Raw genomic sequence first — 16,919 nt, 5'->3', positions numbered from 1 at the left:
TAACAGTCTTCCCTCTGAAAGCACCTATTGCTGGACTCTCATCTTTTACTCTTGGAACTATAATTCACAGATGAGGCTCAAAGATGAAGTTTCCTGAAGCTGCACAGTTCTACAGGGCAAATCCTGGACCCAAGGTCATCTGGGTCCCAATGTGGTGCTCTGCTCACTGTATCTCTATTACTTTAGGGTCGCCCCCTCCACGCCCCTGTCCCTGCCAGTGTTTCCGAGATCACTGACTAGTGCTCCGGGAGGACCTTGGTTTGCTTCCTGTGAAGATACGTGTCACTTTCAGTATTTCTGATGAGGTATATTTTCTTTCGCTCTCTCTCCCTACTTTGAAGTTTTACTCACCTCTTCTAAACACTGAGCTCAATTTTAGATCACCACTCTTCCTCTTCACCCTCCCCCTCCTCCTAGAACCTATTTTTACATCAGAGAGCAGATACTTAGTAAGTATTGGCTGAATGGCCAATGGGAGGCTTTCCCAGCAGCATCAGGGCTGATTTTTATCTCCTGAGAAACAGAAGTAGGTGAGATATTTCTTAGATAAAGAATTCAGTGACACTAACATCATCAACCAGATGCTGGACTGAGAAGTGGGAGGGGGAGGTGAAAGGAAAGAACATTCATTAGTGGTCTATTAAGAGCCGAGTACTGAGTCAGGCATTTCATGCTCAGTTTTTTCTTAAAAAGCAAAAAGCAGATTACACAGAACATCTAATCAAGGGTCCTATTTTGTATCCAGCTGCCAGAATGGCTGAAAATCCTAAACTCAGCACCGGGAAAGCTCGGCTCCGGGAAAGAAGCATCACCTGGGAGGATCCAGGGGAGACTAGGCAAATGTGTGCACTACACTTAAGAATAGTCTTCAGGCTACAAACAGTTCTCTTAAGTAAACTGAGTGTGCTTAGCACAGAGCTCGTAATCTTCAAGGTGTATACCTCTCGCAGGGTTTACCATCTTACCAGCCAGAGGGACAGAAGTATGACTCCTCACAGGCAAAAAATCTATCACATTTAGGACATGGCTGTCACCTTAGGGTCAACCAGAAGAAGAGACTTTACGAATATTTTTTAAACTTAAAAGGCTCTAAGCTCCAATAACAGTTAGATGCCTTTGCCAGAATATGTACTTATAAAACAAAGAAGAAACATAGTGAGAGTCTTACAAATAGGAAAATCCTGGGGTTTTGCCATCATTCCCTTTCACTTGGGAGCAATGAGATAGGAGAGCAGTTTGGTAAGTTGTACAGTTACATCATTTAGTCAAGTGGCACCCTTTGAATTGGGTTTAAGATGGATATATTTTTGTGAATTTCAGGCCACAGGTGTTTTGCTGATATAAGGATCTAGTGAAAGTGAAGTGCCACTCCTCAACTGGGAGCTAGAAATGGCCCTCGGCAGTGAACATCAGCCTTCTTATCTTGGCTTCTCCTCCGCCGACTCACAAGATGTGAAGCTCAGCCTGAGATGCTTGGGGTGGCCACAGAAGTCCTTGAGCTTTCAAGCAATTGACAGCAAGCCTGTTTCCACAAAGACGGGGTGGACGCATCTTTTGTTTATTGAGTCATTAACTGGAGAGGGCAGGGACTCGAGGAGATGGGGAGGCAGCCTAGTATGGAGCGGTGAAAACAGGCCATGTGGTCAGACAGTTTAGAACGATGGAAAACCTGGGTTCTTCCTGGGGAAAAGCCTGTGGGGAAATGAGCCAGAAAATGAAAATAAAATGACGAAAGGACAGTCTGCACTGAGGTCATGTGGTCAGAGTTGTGGTGTGTTAGCCTGGGAAGGGAGACGACAGTGCTTGGTTTGCCAAGTTTTTCTAAGTAGGCACAGGGTGGGCACAAGGAAGATGCTGATCAACAGTTCCAAGTTTTCTGATGATAAAACCAGGAGCAGGGGAGGGGACTTCACCTAGAATAGAACAAGTTCAGAAAGGCTGAAAAAAGAACTGAATTTCCAATGGCTGAAGGCTACAACCATTGTCAGGGAGGCTGTGAGCCCTCTGCCCACAGACTTTAAGCTGCACATGTGCCTGAAGTGTGGGGTTAGGAACACATCATCAAATCATTCTAAGCCCTTTTGCTCCTTGCTGCTTCTACTCTGTCAGGGGCTGGTGACATCAGGTCACCTGGGGCTGTTAGAAAGGCAGAACTTTGGGCCCCACATCAGACCCACTGAGTCAGAATCTGAATCCCTCACAGGATCTTTGGCAAAGTGTCTACTTCCTTCTTTGGAGGAAATGCAGTACCGCACAACCATACACAGGACTTCAAGTTCTTAAAATCGTTGTGGAAAGCTTTTATCACAGCGTGGCTGACAGGGAGAGAGCTGTCTGGTGATCACATCTTCTCTCTGTTCTTCAAATGTCATTAGTTAATTGCCCTATTGAACATTTTCAAAGATACCCATTGAAAGTGGTTTTTATAAACATTAGAAAATCAGATTTATAAAGTTCTTGCAGAGGCAAATAAACTAATTTTCAAAACTGGCCTCTTACAGCTAATTCTTGCATAAATATTATGACAAGTGTACAATCAGTAATGGCATGTGCAAGAAAACAGCAGGAGGTCTGAAATCCAGCGACTGATTCAAATGTGGCCTCGGTAGAAGCATCAGTGCATGAGAAGCCAGGGACGGGATTCGGGTCTGGACCCCTGGTGCCAGCTAGCTGCATGCCACTCATCCTTTCCTGCCTTGGTTTCCTCGTCTGGGGAATGAAGAGGACCCGAGATGGCTTTTAGGGCTCCTACATCTTTACTGGTCTAAGGTCCTATTCCAGGGCTCTCAACAAGAGCACAGGAAACCTAACTTCTCTGAATTCATCGCATTTAACCCTCCCATTGTTTAGATGAACAACCAATGAGAGGGCCAAGCTGCTGGAACCCAGTGTCTACATATCAAACGATGGAAACACCTCCACTGGGAGCAGGCAGGTGTGGGCATGAGAGGCCAGCAGGGTGAGCAGCTCAGACTCCCTGTAAACAGCTGGCCGCTCAGCCCAGCTGCTCACAGATCAGAGAAGTGCAGGCTGCTCGCCCACGTGCAATTACGTGTGAAGTATGGCAAATCTAAAAATAGCCTGAGCTCAGCCATGGGGGTTATACCGCACTGTCAATGGCTTTTAACTGTCAGGATGACAAGAAGGGGAGTAACTATAGCAACAGAAAAATGAACACATAAAGAAAGTCTTCTGAAGTTGTCAGGATAAGTTTAGATTTCATAAAACACTTATTTTTAATTCCTGCCTCTAAATCTTTGAATTCAAATAGTTCAATTCTGTGGCGGTAATAAAATTGGAATTTTGATAAAACAAATACTCTTTCAGTTTTGGGTTCCAGATTCACAAGGAAATGCTGCCAACCTGTCAATTTTATTGCCTCTGTAATTAAAGGACAATCTGAACAAATGCCTTTATATAACTTTTAACGAGAGGCTTCTCTCTATATTTGTTCTATCAGCTATAATAACAGCCTTGAGCCATACCTGACATTTGAAGATATTACTGCATGTTCGATGAAAACATAGGGTGATACAGAATTCCCTTGAAATGGAGGGAACTCGGTGCAGACCATCATCGTTAGAAGAAGTTTCTGAGGCAGGGCTCACAGCTCCACTGTGGCCCCGCACGTCTGGACCATGTCACTGCGTACACATCCATCATTCAGTTCTGAGAAAGCATTCTCATCACAGAGCTCACACACACAATCTCAAAATCAGCACATCCACAATCCCACCCTCTTTCCGCACCGTTTGAAAAGCAGTATTCAGTTAGGTGCTGGGCAATGTGCCACTGGCCCCAGCTCTTCCATAAACTGGACAGTCACTCAGCTCTCTGGTCACGGGCTGGGTGGGTCTCTCAGGGTCTTCCCTGAGAAGGAGCAGTTAAGAGTTAAGGGGAACAAGGAGAGGATTTGTGTTGATACCCACTCTGGGCCATGCCTTGTGCTAAACTTTAAAAATATGTTATCTTGGCAGCAAACTGGCAAGATATATACCTTTATCTCCATTTTATATAAGAGCACACAATCGCAACCTGGCCGAGCTGAGAAGGGACAGAGCCTGTATAACTGGTGTCTGTTTGATGCCAGGAGGCCGTCTCTGCTTCTCAGATACACTCAGCTGCTCTGACAGCTGCCTCTTGCCGCAGTACAAAGACTGACCTCCCCCGCCAGGTGTTAGTTACATGCACTTAAACTGTCTACAGATTTTCAGTGACGGCCTTGCATTTTCCGAGCATAGAAGATTGTCTCTTAGAAAGTCCCTCTATAATCTTCCCTCACCCAGGCAACCACTGTTACCAGTTATTTTCACATCAAATACACACTAGTCTGCCACCTGCCCTCTTCACTTAATAATATATCATGAACATTTCCTTATGTTAATAAATAAAATTTATTAGAATTTTTAATTTTTATAAAGATTGCATATCTAAATTACTATACTCAGTCACTTTCTAATGGATATTTCAGTTGTTCCAATTTTAGAATACTTTGATAATCAGGAAAAATAGAAAACATTATATGGAAAAAACACTAGGGTGTTAAAGTCATTTTTAAAGTAAGTATAATAAGTCAAGTAAATCAAGAGCTTTGCCTTAATTAATGATATTTTCCTAAAATTTCTGCTTAGAATCAAAATTGCCTACAACACAGAAATGCCCTCTAATAAACCAATGTTATAACATGCAGACGAAGGAAATGTATCTGTGGGCCCTGGGGCCAGGAATTCTTTGCAGCATCCCTGAAACCCCCTTTAAAAGCATGGCCAGGACATTTATATGGTGAACAGAAGTCACGGCTGTGTGCAGGACTCCGGCTGAAAGTGAAACACAAAAACAAATCTAGTTTTGTGGTTAGTTGAAAACTCACAGCTGGTATGGGCTTTCCTTTAATTAAAGTGTTTCCCCCTCCCATGGAAAATTCTGAGGCTTAAGTCAAGCTGCTTTAATAGCTGCTACGTGGACCAAACAGCTTGGAAATTTCCTAGCGGGATTTTCTAGAGTTTTAGTAAATCTTTCTCTCAGTTACTCTTTGTTGTCCTCCTTTGGTCGAAAGCAAAATCAAGTAGTGAAAAGGTCACCATGTAGCCAGAGAAGCAAAAAAACAAAGCAACAACAACAACACATGTGTACATACACACATATGCACACACTTTAGAATTAAGATGAATTAATTAGCTAAAATTAGTTATATAATACATATCAGTCATTTATATACAAACTATCTCTTCATAACTTCTTTTGGATACATTTTAAAGTGTGATGCTATGATATTCATGTAAACTTAGTTTTATATAAAAATGGTCATAAAGAAACACATGAATAAACAGAGTTTTGAAGGGGTGGGATCAGATGTGACTGGGTTTCTCCAGCTGTTTCCTCCTCTTGAGCCCTTTCTCTAAAGGAGTGGTCAAGAGAGTAGAAATAAGGCTGAGGCTAAAATAGGGCCCATCCTGCTGACTAATCAGATACTGATAGGCAGCCAGCCACCTAAGTCAGCAGCTCTCCAAATCCCTAAGATTACTTGCCAGAGGCAAGGATGGTTCAGATAACGCCTAAATGACAGCCCTTCTGGCCACATGCAATGGACTTGTGACCTAATAGGCTGAGAGACCAGTGGAGTCTCAGGTAGAGAGTCTACCCTCAATGATGGCCCCAGGGTTGGAGGGAAGGAGCCTCAAAGGTGGGATGCATCCTGATTCCTGACAATACTGGGTGTTGCCACTCTCCATACTCACAGAGCAACAAATAGGCCACTCCCATTAGAGTACATGTCTCATTTTCCTAATTTGTTCCCAAACTACAGATGCTAGACACTGCAGAATGGAGAAAGAATGTCCATAAGTGGGCTGAAAAAGCATTATAAAAGCTTTTGCAAGCAACGTAGAGTTGCTCATGTTAATACATACATGAGACCATACAAAACACAGAACTCTACAAATGGAGACAGAGTAGTGGCCAAAGACTTTCTGATGTGACATACATATGACTCATGTGTATACTAGGACATTTCTTAGACTCTAAGCACAGTCAGAGTTAGAAAAAGTTATGTGGTCCTAACATGTATTTCAGGCAGGTGGTTAAAACATGTATTTTAAAAAATAAAGAAGCATTGTCCAAACAATCACATTAGTGATTACAGCCAGGTTGGCACAAAAAAACTGACTATTTGATCTTGAAAGCGCAACATTTTATTTTGGCTTGAGGTGGACAGATACTTACAAAGGGCAGTGTAGCAGTGAAGAGCTGAAAACTATAGTCAGCCTGTTTGATTTTGAATTTCTATTCCACTAACTAGTGATATAAGCTTGGGAAATTTTATTAATCTCTCTGTACTTCAGTTTCCTCATCTGTATAATGGGGATAGTAACAGTAGATCTGCCATAGGCTGGTGTGAGGATTCTATGAGATAATTCATGTGAAGAGCTTAACAAAGGGCCTAGTGGCTCTGTTGTTAGGACAATCACCGTTCCCAGGGCCAAAGTAGTTCACTCACCAAGGTGAGTGTCCATCACCTTCGCACAGTATTTGCACATGGCATCCAGGTCATTCAACTGTCCTTGAAGGAAGGAAATTTGGGCTTCTAATTCTTCTTCCTAAAATGAAGCAAGTAAAGATATGGAAAATTTTAAAAAATCAAATAAAATCCTCAAAGTTCTCCAATGATCTGGACTATTTTAAAGAAGTACAATGTCTTTTCAGTCCTAGATAAGGCATAACAAAATAGCAAATAAACACGAGCAAACCCACTACTGCCACTACCAGTAAGATGGAGAAAGGGTAAAACAGAGGCTGAGAAAACCTGGACTTTTCCTAATTGAATGCTAGCTTTGTACCATGCGTAAATGTTTACCCCTACAAAAAAGTACATAAAGTATCTTCTATAACTACCGAGTCCCACAAATCGGGAGAGTAAATTGGATTTCAGTGAGCCATACTCCCCAGGCAGCTGGTACAAAAAAATTACATTTTCTCTCACACACATTTGGGAAACTGAAGATTTCCATTTATATAAGACAAATCTCATCACTTTCCAGACAATGATAATCTCTTAAAAAGTGAGATTTCCCCAAAGCACTTGGAAAAGTTTTGTCCCTGCAGCCCATAAATAGCTGCTCTTACATTTCCTCTCTTGATATGACACTGGAGCATTTTATTTATTTGATCGTTTCTAGGAAAAATACTCTGGGTTGAGTAATTATCTAAATGGTAAAAGACAATCTAACTGTAACAAAAGGAAAAGTCTGTTGCTTTTTTTTTAAAAGAAAAATGATACACGTAAAAAATTTCCCCTGGATATTTAGAAGATTAAGGGAGTTTTTCTCAGAGAAAGAGAATTATCCTCATTAGGTAGGATACTTTAAACCAAGTGAGCTAGAATACAAAGGAAATATTTTGCTGGAGCTGGAACAGGCTAGAAAATTGATTTTTCAGTTTTAGATGCTTGTCCTTTCACATAAAAATCCTGTGTCATTAAAAAGAAGGAAAGAGAAACCTACTGAGCTTTGCTTTTCCTTAGAGACCGAGTATAATTTGACTTATAGATGGAAATTAACAGTTGAAAAGGTTACTTGTAGGTGTATTCCATTTTAGCAACACACATATACAGCACTGAAAAGTACTGTTTCTAACTGCTGCCTGGAGACTAGCCCTTAGGAATATGCATTTGAAAGCTTGACACAGAAAATAGAGCAGTAGTTTTAAAAACAAATTATTGAGACGAGTCCACTGTAGGATAGCACCAGCACTAACCATGTTCTTTACAAATCCCACCAAGTAAAGACAAATGCCACCAGAAGAAGCTCAGCCAAGGGATGATGACAGGGGCCTGTGGGAAGGCGGTGCCACCTTCCCGACTCTTCGGCTGGGCTTTAAGGTGGAAAAGGATGAGTGTTTCAGGGTATTGTTCTTTTTTGGCCTTTGTTTTGGCTGAGTTTCCCTGTTCTATCAGGACACTGCAGGAGGAAGAACACTGCACGTTGGTTAATGATAGTTGTGGTTAGTTCCCAAAGATGGCCACCATCTAGTCCTTCCCTCCCCTTGAACCTGGCTGACCTTGTGACTTGCCTTAATCCAGAGAATACAGCAGAAGTCAAACTGGGCCAGTTTGACACGAGTGTAAGAGGCCTGCTGACTTCTGCTCTCACTGGAAAAAGATAGCTACCATGTTGTAAGGAAGTTCAGGCTAGAATACTGAGTCAGGAGAGGAAATGCGGAGAGAAAGAGGCCACAAGAGAAGCTCTGAGTTCTAGACATGGGGATGAAGCCTTACTGGACCTTTCTGCTCAACCCATGTGAAGTCAGCCAATGAGTGACTCAGTCAACGCAGTGATCATCCTGTGGAACAGAACAGCCCACCCGACCCTTATCCAAATGCTTGACCCATCAACCCAGGAGAAACAGTAGTGCAGCTGTTTGAGGACTGGACTTCTGGAGTGGTTTGTTGTTCAGCAACAGGTAACTGAGACAGTGGTAGCATGGAAAGAACACTAGGTGGGTATATGGCCTTAGGAAATTTGAGTTATATTTCTGACCCTTCCATTTACAAGTCATGCAACTTTAAGTAATCCTCTACCCAACCTGGACCTAACTTCAGCACTCTCTGGAGGAGGTACAAGTCTGACACCATACTCTCAGGGAGCTTACAAGTGTGTAGTTGGAATAAGAAAGACACATAAATTACTAGAGTATGAGGTAGAGTACAAGAAAATCTTGTAATTAAATAAGAATAACTGCTGTGGGAATCCCGGTCCCTGCTTCCTGTCCCTTCTATTGAACAAGTCACCTTTTCAATGTGTTACCGACACAAACCCAACCAGATGAGTCTAGAACCATATTGAGGTGAGAGCTGGGCAGTCTGTTACAAGAAGGGGGCTGGCTGTGGCCTGAGTTTTCCTCACATGTGACCACTGAGTGGGGGGCTGACAGCTCAGAGTGGGCAAAGGGCACCAGGCATACACTGCCTCCTGGCTTTAAAACATCTTCTCTCTTGTGTTAGTTTAACTTACTAGTAAATTAATCAATCATTCGTTAAAAACACAAAAGCCTTTGGCAACTTGAATCTCCAGCAGACATTCCTACCTAAATGGATTTATTTTACACTTTATTTTCATTATAAAAGTTGGGGGAGAAGAAGCCAGAGGAGACATTTTAGAGTGGACAGACCAGGGCTGTGGGTGTGAGGCAGTGGACAGCTGGAGGGAAGTATGCAGCTCCAAGGGGCTCTCTTCCTCAAAACACCTAACTGAACATTATTGTAATACAAGTGTGATGGGGCTGTTGCCCTGTGAACTGTGCAGTGCACAATCTGCACAAGTGTATGCGGAAGCCAGAGAGCACGGCAGCCCACAGCACACTGTGTGAGCGTGTGGAAGTATGAAAACACAGTTTCTACATCTGCACATGCTGCTTAGGGCTCTGGTGGCAATGAAGAGCATCCTGCTGGCCTAAATCCCAAGCCAACCTCAGTGCAAATCGAATCTGTACTGTAGAAAATGGCAACTTTTATTCATTCAAACCTTTTTTTCAAAGGAAAGCTCATCCAAAGACCCAGTATATGAGATAAGAAGAGCATTCTGGTTGAAAGAGGTTGAGGGGTCCAGGGTCATCTTCTATTTGGAAGTTAGAAATCAGTGTCTTATTCCTCTAAGTTTGCCTCATCTAAAACATTCCTAAACCCTCAACTATCACTCAGAATTTATAAATAGGAATGAAATCACTTGGAGACAAAAAGGTGACTTGTCATTTGTTCTTCACTATATAATTACAGATAAAAGAAAGAGCCAAGAATCAGGCTTCTAAAATTGTGGAACTGATTTCATGCTGCTCTCTTAGCTTCTCATGCTCTACTCTCCTCCCAACTAACATGCTTTAAACACTGGCAGCTCCAGTCACTTGTTTTCAGTAAACTGGCCCTCTGTGATAAAAAACAAGTGCTTGGCTAATTGCCTTGTGGTTTTATGAAAACAGTAGTGTAATTTTTAGGTATAAACAAGACATTAAGAAAAATCTTTAATATACAGCAGGTCCTCGAATAACATCTTTTCACTCAATGTCATTTTGTTATAAAGTTGATGAGATGCCATAGGAACTAGATTAACTCTTGTTTTTATCAATTGGCCTATAGTACAATTGGCTTTGTTGTAGTCGTTTCACGTAAAGTCACAGAACCTATCAATGATGCTAAGTGAGGATTACAGATTTACCTCTGCACATATGTTTCCCTTGCCTGCCACTACAGAAGGGAGGATGAGGGCCACTCCATTGGAAGAGGAAAAAACCTAGCATCTAACCTTTCTGTAGTAATTGCAATATTGCAGACACTAAGCTTTGTATGCATTAACTCATTTACTCCTCACCACAAACTTATAAGGTGGATTCTCTCATTCTCTCCTACATGAAACATGGTCTCCTCCTTTGTAAACACATTCTTGGAAGTATATGCAAGGTTTAGACAGCTAATTGAGAACCCAAGTCCCTGGCTTACTACTCCCACTGAATAATCTCATATCTCAGTTTCCTTTAAAAGAGATTCAGCAATTACCATGTTAAGTCCTAACTCCAAAATTACTTACTAAATTGTTTTCCTTCCAAAAAATTAGGCCTAATTGGTTGTGTTCTGTTTTGTTGTTTGCTGATTTTCGTTTTCACTGTATCTGAAGAAATGATTATTTAGAATTTGCTTTTTAAAAGTGGTGTTTCCATTCACCCAAATAGCTTATGTGTTGTTATACTTCTACTCAAATATTTTATATCTCAGTTTTTTAATTCTTTTATAATATATGAATTTTATATATCAATTTTGTTAAATGATTTTATGTTTTTCTACTACTATATATAATAGGACAAGCTTTTGTAGTTTATTATTTATTCACTTATTCATTAATTTACTCAATGAATACATTTGTGTTAGGCCTTGTGGAAAATACAGTAACAAATGAGACATGACTTCTGGCCTCTGACTTTAGAAGGGTAAGACCTAAGACTTGTACATAATGATAACAGACGAGTAAGGAACCTGCATAATAGCTCTGGGAAGGGCAGATGCCTTCCAATGTATAGAGATGGAAATGAAAGCAGATTTTCTGGAAGAGGCAGCATTATTAATGGGTCTTAAAGATGAAGGGGACGTGGCCCAGAAGAAATGATGGATAAAGATGTTTTAGGAGGCAAGGACCCAGTAAACAAAGGAGTCGGAAAAGTGTGGGACCTGCGAAGAGCCAGAGCTTGGAGAAGAGCAGAAGCTGAGGTCTGGCAGAAAGTCTTTCCTTCCTTTTTCATTCATCTCGATTACATTTTTACTTCAGATGATGTTTTGGGGGATGGGGATTGATATGCAGACCGTGCTCGTAAAGATGACAGGCTGAGCAGTGTCCTTGTCCATGGACTAATGAAAACCCTGGGTCCTTGGTGCAGGAGAAAAGTGAGGCAGGAAGAGCACCGGGTGGAGATCTGCTTAGCTTCCATGCAGTACTTCAGATCACAAGAGAGGCAGACAAGAGAACCCACACCGACTGCAGGCAGCAGGAACAGGCTAAATACAGAAACCAGGAGGCAGGAAAGATGCCCAGTCTTTTTTGAACAGATGGGTGAACAAGAAGTGGGAAGTGAAGGAAATGGAAAGCCTCGAGGAGAAAAAGTGGGAAGGCCATGGATGTTCTGAGGAAGCTGTGGTGCACACAAGGGCCAAATACTCACACATGGTGTGGATGAAAACCAAGCCAGAGCATATGGTGCTGGCAGAGGAAGACACCACCAAGGGGAAAAATACATGGAAGAAGAGCACAAAGAAGACTTAAGAGTATAAAAGTCAGTGGTACAGCCACGCTAGAGAGCAAGTGGAATATGATCGCAAGCCCTGGAACCAGCATGTACCATGTCTGTAACCCTGACCCGACAGCAAGCTCTCTGAGCCTCAGTTTCCTGTCTATAAAATAAGGATAACAATAATACCTACTTCACATGATTGTCGGAGGATGTACTTTGCACAGTGCTTGGCACATGGTAAACACTCATTAATGTTCATGTTGTTGTTGTCTCTAGATTATTAATACAATTCTAGAAAGTTACTCCAAGGAACTATGGATATATGCCAAAAAATAACTCCCTGGATATTCATCACACATTCAATGGCAACATGAACACACACACACACTCCACACAAATCCTACATGTCTAATGATAGGTGACTTCTGTAATGTGTAGTACCATTCATAAACAGAATATTATGCAAAGTTTTAAAATGTTCTCCTAGAGAACATTTAACAGTAACATATTATACACTAATAGGGAAGACAAGTCACAAAGTTCTAGGTAGAGAATGACTCTGTCAGACAAACTGATGGTCGCCAGATGGGAAAGGGGTTGTGGACTGGGTGAAAAGATCGATGTGATTAAGAAGTACAAATTCCCAGTTATAAAAATAGTCATGGGGATGTAAAATACAGCCTGGAGTTAATAATACTGTAACAACTATGCAAGGTGTCAGATGGGTACTAGGCTTATTGGGGGAATCACTTGGTAAGGTATATAAATGTCTTATCACTATGGTGTACACCTGAAACTAATATAATATTGTATGTATGTCAAATTTTTTTGAAAAAAATATTTAAGTGATTCTGTTTAGAAAAAATAAAAGATATCCACCAAAATGTTTTTATCAGTTATTCTCTGAACAGTAGGATTATAGGTCATTTTTCCTCCTTTTTCCTTTCTTTCTTTGTGTGTGTGTGTGTGTGCATGTGTGTATTTTTTACAATTAAACTGGATCATATTTTTATAATAAGAAACTCAAATTATTATTCAAATAACATAATACAAAGTAAAATTTGAGAAAAAAGAGGTGCCAATATTTTTAAATGACCAAAGTTGATTCTAAGTTAAACTCTACAAAATATCACAGTCCAGCAATTTTCAACTGGTGTGCTGCAAAAACATTTTAGGACATGAAATACCTGACTATTTAGTCAGGGACACTGACCTCTTTTCCCTTAGTTTGCCAAATAAAAAATAACAACAGTCAACACAACAATAGCCATGAATGAACCAGGTGGGCCAGGGTTTTGCCAGGCCAGCTCCCCTCTGACCCTGCTGCTTTGCTGGCCCTTGTAGCCAGAGACTCCGAACCCCTCCCCTGCAGCAGCCCAGGAAGAGCTGTAGTGCGGAGACACCAGGTGAAATACAGGGAGAAATTTATTTTTCCAAGCAAAACTTTTCTCCACAGATTTCACCTTGACTTTTAGCATATCTCTAGAGTTGACCAATTACATATCAAGTCCACATTCACTTCATTGGTCTCCACGTGAAAGAGTTTCAGACATCTTTTTGAAGTCAGGTATTGGCAGGTTAAAATAACTGACTCAGATCACGTATTTGCTGTACTTGGGACATACGGGATATGGATTATAAGTGATATTTTAAAAATAGAACATGTAAGGTTCACAGGATTAAAAGAAAGAAATTTCCTCTTTTTCGGCTGCCTCTCATAATTTTTATTGAGAAACTAAAAATGATCTTAGTTTCTTACCCCATTTTATTTTTTTTGGCTCTACCTAATAAGGCAAAAATTTCCCACTGTCCGGTCATGAGTATGTTTTGTTGTTTTTTGCAGAGGGTGCTAATCACAGCTTTCCTATGCCTCAGTGCTCTTAGCTATAAAACAGGAGGTAATTACAGCACCTCATAGCAGACCTTGTAGAGTCTGTTGAGGACTGAAGGAGCTAATGCATGTGGCCTGCCGAGAACAGAGGGCACACATGGAAAGCTTTCTATAACTGCAGTTCCCATCAGTTCCCATCACCCACTAGAACATGCTCACACTCGGCTATATTTGAAACTGGCTTATCTATAGAAAACCTCATTTCTGATTTGGTATTCAATTAATCTTACATAGACTCATTCTTTTCAATTTCTAATAGGTACAGACATCACCTGGGGAACACTGTTAGGCCTGGGTGGGGCCTGAGATCTGCATTGCTAACAAGCTCCCAGGGGATGGCTGTGCAACTGGTCTATGGACCACACTTTGAATGGCAAGGACATAGATGACCCATCTCCAATCCTCATATTCACTTCTGAATACAGCTTTCAATCCCCTGGGAAGGTTGTGAAACCCTTGACTATTTCCTTACTCTAAGGCAGTTTTAACAGATGGCTGCATGATCACATGCTTACGTGGTAACAGTCCAAAGGACCTCTCTCAACATGGAGTAGGATGCAGGGAGGAAGGAGTGGATGCAGGCATCTAGGACAGCTTTCCAGCCTCCCTCAACCGCTTTTCCACAGAGCAGCTTCATTACTTGCTTAGAACTAATTATTAGACTATTAGGTATCAATCTGTTCTATTATAGACACAAGCGCTTATTTTAAAGCAAAATGTAAATTAATTTTGTTGAACTATGCATGCTCTCTTCTGTAATGTTGATAAACAAAGGCTTTTGTGTAAGTATCAGAGAATAAAAGATGCTTTTTGAACATGAATGCAATAAAAAGAAAACTGTAGAATATTTCCATTCATCATTTCCTGAAGATATTTTTATAATAATGAATAATATTTGTTAAATACTTTTAGCTGTTAGAAACATGCTTTTATATGCCTACTGCCATTTCAACACCATGAGCTATTTTAATCTAACTTTTCCTTTCTAGACTTCATTTACAAAAACAATGAATAGAATAAACAGAAAAGATAAGAATGGTGCCAAAAACCCAGGATCATGTGCTACAAATTCTAAAGTAAACTGAATAAACACAATCCTGACGTAAATATAATGGAAATTAAAATAAAATCTTTGAATAGAAAACCTCACATATGTGTAACCTGAGGAAGAATAAAACCTTATTTGCATAGTTACAAACTTTATTATTTGTAAAAATCTTAAACCACTTTTTAAAATAAATAACTATATACATATGGTATATCTTAGAAACTTTTGAGCCTTTAAAAATTCAAAAGGTATAAAAATGTTAAGCATAATTGTTCAGGCAACTGCCTGTCTTTTGAACATTTTACCTGGGAAAGAAAGTCCGTCCTAGAAGGGACTGTGTTTGGGAGGTGAATTAAATGGTGTTTGTGTGGAGAAATGTCTCATTTTTGGACCTCCGTGTTGTACTTTTATAATTAAGCAACCTGATCAATCTTTTGTAAACGAGAATAGCTCTCTCCTCCACCAGGCCAACTGGCACAGATGTAACTTTATTTAACCAGGGTTTTTCCCTCTCCACGCACATGTGATCAGACCAACTGATGTAACCAGCCAGCCAGCACCGGGGACTCCACCTGAGTTTCTCACCCTGCTGCTGGCCGGTTGAACCATCTATGTGCTTTCCCTTGCTGCTCCTGGCACCAAAAGTAGGCACGCGATGGCTGACCCAGAGAGAAAGGCTCAGCCAAGGTTGCTTTTCTTATAACAAAGCTAACTGCCCATGTGAAGATAAAATGTGCACCCTTGTACCTCTATTCTCTGGACTACCTGACCCCCACAAAGTCCAATTAGAGATAAACAAAAACAATGGCGCCCACAGCAAATCCACGCTGAGGATCAAGCATGGTTGAGGAAATAGTTTAAGTTACAATCCGTAAAGGAAACCAAGTGCTGGAACAGTGTTGTTTAACACAAACACTATCAATTTTGAGACTTCTGGAAAGAAAAAGAAAAGGTGAGAAGGAAATATTTCTCTGAATTACATGGTTTATTCCCATGCCTATCACACTTTTGTTAATTCACTCCTTAAACTAACTGATAGAAACCTAATTTCCTGTATGTACCAACAAGTCCTATTAGCTTTAATATGTGGTTGGTGAATGCCACTGGGGAATGAGGTGACTTTTCAGACCCCTGAGGCCAAAATAAACCCTAAACACCTAAATCCTTGCATAGCATACAGACCCCTCAACCGCATCCATTCATTCCTAAACATTTACTGAGTGCCAGGTACAACATCTGCCACGGGGGAGACTGTGATAGTGACAAGTGCCTGTAAAAGCCTTTTAACTCAATACAAGTAGTTCTCCGACAGTTAAAGCAAAGGACATACTTACAAATAACTAGGGCATCCCTCACCTCAATGCTGATGCTACTAATGTGAGGCTCTGGAATCTGAAGCTTAACCAGGGCCATAGCTGCCCAGTAAAAGTGCTTAAAGGTCCTAGAGAGTGGCTGGGAAGGCTCCATGGGTGTCAAAAAGGAATTTGGTCACAGAGACTGTGGGCGGGTAACTTCAACTATGGACACTGAGGAAAAAAACAGTACCTATTTATCTTGGGCAGTAAGTAGATAATAGTTTCACAATGTTCAGATGGATGATACTACTATTTGTTGTCTAGAGATGAATTAAGATCTCTATAAACAGTATTATCAATAATGGTACTTTGCTGGTTTCAGTCTTATGTTCTTCAATTTCATTTCACAAGTATTGTTTTTGATATTCTATGGAACATAGATCTTTGTATCATGACGAATGAATAAGAGGCACAGTTGGAATATAAAAATGCTTCAAACAAAAGACTGCCTAGAATTTTGATAGAGAACATCCTGAAGTTAAGCACTTTGGCAGCATTTCTTACTGTTTATTCTAAATTGATTGGGGGCATTATTGTGCATATGAGGCCTCCCTCAATTTTTGGACTGTGTAGTAGTGGGTGTATATGTGTATGTGGGACAGGTTAGTGACATAATTTGCAAGTTATGCTTCCTTGTTAATAGGACCCGAGTAGGCCTAAAAAGACTTCAGGAAAATGTTGCAAACTTTCATGATATTGTTTATAATTCTGTCCTAACTTTGGGAGCATCTCCAAGAATAAAGGTGATGGTGATCAAGAGGTCAGTGATCGCCTGAAAGTGACCTTAGGTGACAGTCTGAAAGGTCCTTTCTGCTGCAGGGATAGGGGTGGTCAGATGGGTTTATTTAATGAGATCAGG

At 40.8% G+C, this 16,919-nt stretch overlaps 1 protein-coding gene across 7 annotated transcripts in view; it reads right to left on the bottom strand.

Moving 5' to 3' along the window:
- TBC1D5 (TBC1 domain family member 5) overlaps positions 1-16,919 on the bottom strand; it is a 417,125-nt gene that overhangs the window by 12,650 nt on the left and 387,556 nt on the right. For all 7 annotated transcript variants that reach the window (XM_014450492.2, XM_014450532.2, XM_023749459.1 and 4 more), the window contains one exon: positions 6,497-6,596. In XM_014450492.2, coding sequence (XP_014305978.1) covers positions 6,497-6,596 — 100 coding nt within the window. The remainder of the gene's footprint in view (positions 1-6,496; positions 6,597-16,919) is intronic.

Source organism: Myotis lucifugus, unplaced genomic scaffold (genome assembly GCF_000147115.1).
Source record: "Myotis lucifugus unplaced genomic scaffold, Myoluc2.0 scaffold_8, whole genome shotgun sequence".
Classification (NCBI taxonomy): Eukaryota; Metazoa; Chordata; class Mammalia; order Chiroptera; family Vespertilionidae; genus Myotis; species Myotis lucifugus.
Note: the sequence above shows the minus strand (reverse complement) of the source record. Positions and strands in the feature narration are given on the sequence as shown.